General features: G+C 48.5%; 1 protein-coding gene across 1 annotated transcript in view; it reads right to left on the bottom strand.

Moving 5' to 3' along the window:
• Fbxw8 (F-box and WD repeat domain containing 8) overlaps nt 1–6987 on the bottom strand; it is a 102073-nt gene extending 95086 nt beyond the window's left edge. Inside the window, exon 1 of the mRNA XM_005344342.2 lies at nt 6619–6987. Coding sequence (XP_005344399.1) covers nt 6619–6930 — 312 coding nt within the window. The 5' untranslated portion in view covers nt 6931–6987. The remainder of the gene's footprint in view (nt 1–6618) is intronic.
• Nucleotides 6988–8798: the final 1811 nt, after the last annotated feature.

Below are 8798 nucleotides of genomic sequence, written 5' to 3' on the forward strand. Positions count from 1 at the left end.
TGAATGAATTGCAGGGGCTGGAGAGATAGCTCTGGGGTTAAGAGCAGTTACCGCTCTTGCAGAGAACCTGAGTTCAATTGTTGGTACCCATGTCAGATAGCTCACAACCTCCTACAACTCCGCTCCAGGGAATCCAATGCCTCTGCTGGCACCATGCACAAACTGGCATACAGATAGATACACACACATCATTTAAAAAAAAATGAAAGAAAAAAAAAGAATTGCAAGCATTAAAGCAAGTGCAGGGTATGACCCATGTGAGCACTTGGCTCTCAGAGGAAGTCACTGGCACCACTCTCTGTCTAGCCCCTCCCCCATTCCTCTGCAGCTGCTCAACCTTCCAGAAAGCCTGGGCAATGCTGGGTAAGAGGGAACCCCTCTCCTCAGACACTCTCCACTCTGCCTAGGTTTTCTTCTCTCCAGAGCACTTGCTTACCTGGCAAGTGTCTGTCCCCAAACAGGGCTGGCTTTGTCTTGTTCACTGCTATTGTCCTCAGCACTTAGAATAGTGTGTGGGGCTGACATGTCACTTAATGAACAGTGTGGACTGAGGAATCGATATATGAATGGATATACAGATGGATGGATGGATGGATGGATGGATGGATGGATGGATGGATGGATGGATGGATGGATGGATGGGCGGGCAGATGGATGGACGGACAGGTGGGTGGGTGGATGGATGAGTGGGTGGGTGGATGGGTGGATAGATGGATAAAGCCCATATAGCTTCAAGGAAAAGAACCTCCCAGCAAAGACATCCACATTTGTTTTGGTAAATACACACATAGATCATAGGGGAAGGCACCCACACAGAGGTCTGCTAGTTCATGAAAAACATTTTTTAAACCAATGGCACTGATAAGAACATTTTAGTTAGAAGAAAACTTGGACTGTAGAGATCAGAGAGCGCTAGCATAGCAGATGGAGTTAAAGAGCCTTAACAGGAAGGTAGAAGACAGCAGAGGTAGGGGAATCAGTCCAGTTCCATTGACAGTGAATTCAGCACACCATGAGGGAAGCAACTAGACAGCAGCAGGGTCTGAATCTGAGCTCAGGGCAGATTCAGAGCTCTACCAGGCCTGGCCTGCCTGAACTAACATCATTCCACCAATCATGAAGCGGGCGAGGTATAGGCAGAGTCCACTCTGGGCACGACTGACTTCCCTGCCCTAGCTCAACAGTGAGTGCAGACCTGTCAGATGAACACCAGTGGCCACTGGACAAAAATCTGGACAAATCTCAATCAGTAATTGACTCAAGATGATACAGTCTGGACCAATAAGAACATGGCTTCAGCTGCGTCCAACTTAGCACATGCTGTGCTCTCCCTGCACTGCTACCCTGGCAGGACATGTAGCTGCAGCTGCTGTAGCCATCCTCTCAAGAAGGGGCAGCCCACTGTGGAGAAAGCCAGCAGACAAGCGGGGCAGATGGGAGAGGTCCCAGCCGAGTTACCCCAGTGCCCAGAATGAGCAGCACCTCCTGGAATTGTTACTGGGATCTAAAGACCCAGTGGGTGTTTCTAGGCCAGCGTCAGTTGGACATCTGTGTCTTTGTCAGTGGGATGTGATACACCACCTCAATAAAATGTGACCAAGCAACTGGCTGTCACAAGCCTGAAACTTACATAAGCAAACTGAAACACCACACTGTCCCCAAGGAGAGGGACATAAAAGACAATATCTACAGCTCTGGAATCCTGACCGGAGTATGCCATCCCTTGCACTGGTCTACCCAAAACTGCCAGCTGCCGGGGCAGGTATTCACAAGCCACTCCCAAAGCAAGATGGTTAAGTGCTGTGACTAAAAGCCTCGCATAAGAAGGCAAGACTTCATAAAAGACACGTCACAGTCTCACTGCAGCTGCGCTTGTCCATCAAAGGTTCTGGCCTCTGTCCAACCAGAGACACTCTGACACAGCTGTGCCAGCGGACGGCAACACTTCTCTTGTTACCCTCGCACTAGCGAGAGTGCAGTGGAGACGGCTCAAAAACAGGACAGTGGCCTGGGAATGTAGCTCGGAACAGTGCTTGCTTAAAGAGCCCTGAGTTGACCCCATGGTACCAAAACACTGTAATTCCAGCATCAGGGGAAGTAGAAGCTGGAGAATCAGAAGTCCAAGATCACCCACAGCTACAGTACACTCAAGGACAGTCTACCAGACAAAACCCTGGAGGTGCCAGTCTGACAGAGTTGTAAAGGTGTGGGGTGGGGCAGGAGGCAGAACCAGCCCCAGTGTGCACTGACTCAGCTGCATCAGCCTCTGGGTTTGGGGAGTCCCAGAGAGCTCCACCTTCCTTTCCAGCATTAGTGGGAAGTGTGCACGTGATAAGGTAGTTCCTGTGAGACAGAGCTTGCCTTGCAGTGCTGGCACTAACAACATTGCTGCTTTTGCTATATCCGTTACTGACACAGAAATGGCAAGTTTGTGGAGTAGATTGCTCTAACTATGACTTGCATGTCTACAACCCTGTAATTCTATTCCTGAGCAAATAACCAAGAAAAACATGTATGCATCCCAAAAGACAAACAAATGTTCTCAGCAGCACTACCCTCCCAAACCCCAAAGCAACTAAACCAACGACCCACAGTTATCAGTGCTGATGACAGCAACATCAGGTCCATGCTTCAGGACCCACTCATCCAGAATATTCTGCACAAGAACCCAAACCAGAGTGAAACTGTCTGATGCCACTGCAGAGATGTCAGAGTGGAGTGAGTAGCAAGGCCATCGTGGAAGAGAACACAGAAAGAAACGTGGTGCTGACCGGCTAGGAAGCCAGTCCTGCGATCAGGTGTTTCATGTGTCTGCACATTCTAGAGAAAGCATTGAGCTCTGCAGTTAACATCGTACATTTCAAAGTGTGACTAATAACAAAATGTCAAAAGACAATTTTCCCAACAGACAATTATACTGACAAGAGCACAACCCTAACATGTATCTGATAAAAACAAACAAACCAGTCAAACAGTGAAAGCACTTCCTCCCACATCTTTGGTCCCAGAACTGTCAGGCTTTGAGTGACACCCTGTGTGAAGGTCTGGATGAGAATGTCCCCCACAGGCTCATATGCTTGAATCCTCAGTCCCCAGGTAGCAGAACTGTTTGGGAAGAATTAGTTGGTGTGGCTTTGCAGGAGGAGGTAAGAGGTTTTGCAGAACAGGGTAGGCTTTGAGGTTTCAAAAGCCCACAGTTTCTCTCATTCTCCCTCTGCCTACAGCCTGCAAACCAGGATGTAAAGCTCTCAGCCAATGCTCCAGCACCATGACTATTTCCTGTCATGATGATCATGAACTAACCTTCTAAAACCATAAGCAAGCCCCAATTAAATGCTTTTTTTCTAAGAGTTGCCTTGGTCACGGTGTCTTTTCACAGCAATGTATGACAGTAATTAAGAACCTTAAATATAGAAAACTGGACAGTTAAGAAAAAAATCCTATACTACACACCATTTAATTCTGGTTGCCACCATTAAACAAGTCATCACAAAACCATCTGGTAAGACGTGGAGCAAAGCCCCTAATGAACTACAGTCGAGGCCCCAACCCCTGCTCAGTTGCCCATGTGACTCCTGTGCACTGTGGGGCTCACACTCACTGCCACAGGCATCTGAGGCTTTTAAATGAATACTACTGTCATTTCTTAGACTGAAGGTACAGGATGAGCTCACTGTCCCTTAAAAGCCAAGTAGCCCTGAAAACGGCTATGGAACAGGCTGTTAGGAACATCGAAGCTACTGTCTCTAAACCACTGGACAGCAAGCACCAAGCTCAGGCTTCAACTACAGCGCTCAAGAGGTGGAGGCAGGAAGATCAAAAGCTCAAGGCCAGGGATAGGGCAATGGCTCAATCAGTAAAGAAAGCATTTGTCCTGCAAGCGTGAGGACATATGCCCGTGACCCCAGAGAAGGTGAGAAGAGAAAGAAACAGACACTGTAGGATCCCTTTCTCCTCTCTCTCTCACACACAAAATACACACACACACACACACACACACAGAGAGAGAGAGAGAGAGAGAGAGAGAGAGAGAGAGAGAGAGAGAGAGAGAAGGAGATTGATGCCAGTCTGAGTGACACAGTAACACCATCATGGAGCTGGAGAGATGGCTCAGACATCAAGAGCACTGGCTGCTCTTCCAGAGGTCCTGAGTTCAATTCCCAGCAACCACATGGTGGCTCACAACCATCTATAATGAAATCTGGTGCCCTCTTCTGGTGTGCAGGCATGTATATATAATAAATAAATCTTTTTTTTTTTTAAAGCAAAGTCTGCTCTTCTAGAGGACCCGAGTTCAATGCCTAGTACCCATGTTAGGCGGCTCAACCTCCCGTAACTCCTAAGCACATGACTTACTGCCTCTTTACTCCACAGGTGTCACCAACTGGGGTGTTGGTTGCTGCTCAAAAGAGCCCCTAACAGTACTAATGAGGAGCTTCTGAAAAGGTGGGAGTCCAGGGACAGGACACGGGTCAAGCTTTTGCCAATTCCATAGGAAATGTAAGGCTCGCTATGCCTGGACTTTCCCCCTAGGTAGACCCCTTCTTTTTTAGGACACTTTATTTCTGTTTAGGGGATGCTGTTGGCATGTGAGGCCTGGAAAGTCTTGTGTATGGGATTTAGGGTCTATCTTAGTCGGGGTTTATTTGGCTTACACTTTCATATTGTAGTCCATCACTGCAGGAAGTCGGGACATGAACCTGAGGACAGGAGCTGATGCAGACGCCATGGAGGGGTGCTGATTACTGGCTTGTTCAGACTGCTTTCTTTTTTTCTTTTTTTTGGTTTTTTTCGAGACAGGGTTTCTCTGTGGTTTTGGAGCCTGTCCTGGAACTAGCTCTTGTAGACCAGGCTGGTCTCGAACTCACAGAGATCCACCTGCCTCTGCCTCCCGAATGCTGGGATTAAAGGCGTGCGCCACCACCGCCTGGCTTCAGACTGCTTTCTTATAGAAGACCAGCAGCCCAAGAGTATTCCCACCCACAGTAAACTGGGCCCTCCCCCATCAATCACTCATTAAGAAAATGCCCTACAGGTTTGCCTACCGCTTAATCCTATGGAGGTATTTCCTCAACTGAGGCTCATTCCTCTTCATAACTCTAGCTTGTGTCAAGTTGACATAAAACTATGCAGCTGCACCTGAGACTATCTTAACCTCCACAGATTCTCAAACATTAGACATGGCCCTCCTTCCCTGGGTTGCTGATTTAGCAGGTCTGAGAGGACCCAGGAACCCACAAATCACTAAAGCCTCAAAGGAGGCCAGATCAAACTTCACCTGGACAAGTCAAAACACAGGGATCCACGCAATCCCCAGAATGTATCAGCTGGGGTAGTCCCCGGGGAGACTGCAGAAAATGCTGCCTTTGAGAGCCTTCCTTAGGCATCTACCTGATATCGTGGCCACTTTAGAATCAAGGCGGAGCACAAGACAGGACGCTTGATTTAAAGGGGAACGGATTGAAACTCAAAATAAAAGCTACTAGTGTCATTTAAACAAAACTGTCCATTGCATAACATTATCCATTTTTTAAAAATAAAATATATATATGTGTGTGTCTGCATAAGGGGTTGCACTTGTGTGCAAGTGCCCCCGGAAGCCAGACACATCAGATCTCCAGAAACTGGAGACACAGGAGGTTGTGAGTCACCTGACACAGGTACTAACTAGGAACCCAACTCTGGATAGACAAGCAGTCTGCCCGCTCTTTTTTTTTTTTTTTTTTGGTTTTTCGAGACAGGGTTTCTCTGCGGCTTTGGAGCCTGTCCTGGAACTAGCTCTGTAGACCAGGCTGGTCTCGAACTCACAGAGATCTGCCTGCCTCTGCCTCCCGAGTGCTGGGATTAAAAGTGTGCGCCAACACCGCCCGGCTCCCGCTCTTAACTACCAAGCCAACTCTCCAGTTCTAGCCCATCATTGCTCTATACAACTTCCACTTACAGGAAAGTATTCCCTACTGGAACGCTGTGGAAATTTTCTTTTAACCTTGTTTGAATGAGGCCATTAAAGCCTTCCATTCTGGCCTAACTCTTAACCTGGGAGCCACGGATCCTTGTCAGGGGGTCTTGATTTGATTCTCCCAACTTGGTAAAAGATGCTGGCATAAAAGCCTCCTGATTCTCCGAGGCTGCCCTCCAAAGGGTAAGAACCTCCTAAGGATATTAATCAAAGGATTCTTCTTCGTCGTGGTACTTTCGTTTCTTCTAAATGAAGTTTTGTTGGATTTGTTTGTTTTGTTTTAGTAACACGAGAAGGAAAATCAAATAATATAGGAAAAGGAGACTATTAAGTCTGTCCTGTGCTTTTTCCGAATCTTCTTCTAAAGTCAATCTTACAACTTTAAGGATGTTTCCAGGGCAGGATTTCTCAAGCTCACATGTAGTCACTTTGTGGGACGAATCTCTTTTAGGGAACTCTGTTCTGAGCATTGCTTGTTCGAAACAATCCTCTACCCTCTTGCAAGCCCAAATGCACGCACACACCTACTGTCAACACCCAAAAATGTTTGCAGGCAAAATTCCCAGGGGCGCCCTAAGTGTACAGGGTCCCTGCTGTGACCGCGTCAGCACCTCCTTGGGGTTGGCCACAGGGAAAGTCATCTTGCCCTGGCCACTCACCAAGTCGCGGATGAGCTGGTCCACCAGCGGCTCAGGCTCCTCGGCATCGCGGTCCGGGGGCGAGCGAGAGCGGCTGCTCGCGTCCCTCCTGTCGGCACGGCCGGGTCTGGGCGCCGGGGGTCGGCCCGCACCCTCCAATAGACCCTGCGCCAGCGCCAGGTACCCCGAGGCCTGCTCACCGCGCGCCCCCGCCTCGGGCCTCCGCGGCCGCCGCTCCCCGGCCTCGAGCCGCCGCCGCCGCCTCAGCGCCTGCGACTGGGCCAACTCCTCCTGCCAGCGCCGGCGGAATTCCTCCAGGCCGTGGTCATCCATGTTTGACGCTCCCGGGCCTACGCGTCACCCACGGGCCGCCAGCTGTTAGCGGACAGTCCATCCGCAGGAAGTGTCCGCCGCTGGCCGGAAACTTCCGGGAATGTGGCTCTTAGGTTCCGGGCGGCCACGCCCCTCCGCTCTGCCATCCCTGGGTTTTTGTCACCTTTGCACCAAAGAAGCACTTTTCCTTCGTCCAGTAAACCTGCTTTAAATGACTGCTATATACATATTGCAAAGATAGCATTTACTTTTTAAGTACTTTTGTGTGTGTGTGTGTGTGTGTGTGTGTGTGTGTGGTGTATGTGTGTAGAGAAAGACTCGGAGGCGTCGGTTCTTTCCACCATGTGGGCCTCAGGGATCGAACTCAAGTCGTCAGTCTTGGTAGTAAGCATCCCTTTCTGCCAAGCCAGCTCAACTTGAAGTAAGCATTAATATTTACACACAACACACCCAGATTCAAGTAAAACGGAGGTAAATATATATATGTGAATGTCTGAATCTATGGGAAAGGTTATGTAGAAAAATAAGAATTAACAAAGTGATTGACACAGGAAGGGGCCAATTAGTGATTAAGGATAGGCATGAAGTCCTGGGCTCTCTAAAGAGATGTCATTTAAGCTAATACTGGCTAATAAAGAGAAAAATCAGCCACAGAAAATCATCAGAGATTTCCAGAACCACACGTCTAAAGGCAGTAAGGTGGAGAAGTATCTGTGAAGGAAATTTCTGGAAAGAAACCCCACTTCCCACTGAATCTTCCACTAAAGGTTGATTAGCTGGTCAGAACTTCAGTGAGTGTGGGGAGGTTAGAATGTGGCTAGTCTAGAGCCTAATCATTGTTTGTCTTGGGCTATCATCAGCCCTCTTCTTAGCCATTCCTCTCTCACCTCTGGGTCTAGACTGTCCGGTGAAACCTTTTATCTTAGCTCCTATCTTCTCCCAACCCCAAAGATCAGAATGTCACCAGATAGCATCCCCACATTGCTGCAACCACCTACCTGATATTTCCAACAATGTATGTTAAATGTGTCTTGATTTTTTTTTACATATTTTCTTTGTTCTTTTCATGAAACCTCTACCACATTGGAGCATAGAGTTTGGGTGACCTAAAGGGTCAGTTTATATTTTGACCACATGGTGTTAAAGTGGACCAAGATAGCAAGGGCTGGGTATGGTATGGTGGTGGTGGGGGGGGGGAGAGACACACTGAGTCAGCACAAAATGGCTGACATTGGATGTTCTTGGAACTCAAAAGTAAACAATGATGTCATCTTTTATACAACCGCATCTTGCAAAGTGACACTTTTATATGGGCTCTGTGTTAACATAGCCTGAGTTAATACAGCTTGAACCGTCACAAGTTAGCCTGTGAGTCGGTCTGGAGGCCTGTGTGCCAGTGTGGGTGTGGCCTGGGGACATCAGTGTGTGCCTGGGTGCCTGCGGACACCTAACTGACTGCTAGCTTGCCTGCCACCTGTGCTGTGGGATATTTTGATCACACTCTGCCACTCCCAAGACTGTCGATGAAGTTTACCTTGAATCAGAGGGTGAGCTAGCTTTGAGCTGCCTAGAACTAGCCATAGAGATTCTGGGGGACTCAGGACATATAGAGAGGCACAAGAGGTAGTAGGGAGGAGCTTAGGAAGATTCAAGGGCCCTTTTGGATCGAGGAAGGGGAGAGAGAGGAGGTCACTGGTCAGTTCACCACCGCTTCTCTGATCAATCGGTTTTTACCCTGATATCTGACTCTCGAGTTTTATTTAATAATCGCTTCACACCTGTGTACTGGCGAATGAAGTCTCTCATCTGCCCTCCGCTCTTCACAGTCTCTCCCCCCACAGCCTCCCACCACCCTCAGCCTTCCCTGG

This window comes from Microtus ochrogaster, chromosome 2 (assembly GCF_000317375.1).
Source record: "Microtus ochrogaster isolate Prairie Vole_2 chromosome 2, MicOch1.0, whole genome shotgun sequence".
NCBI classification, from domain to species: Eukaryota; Metazoa; Chordata; class Mammalia; order Rodentia; family Cricetidae; genus Microtus; species Microtus ochrogaster.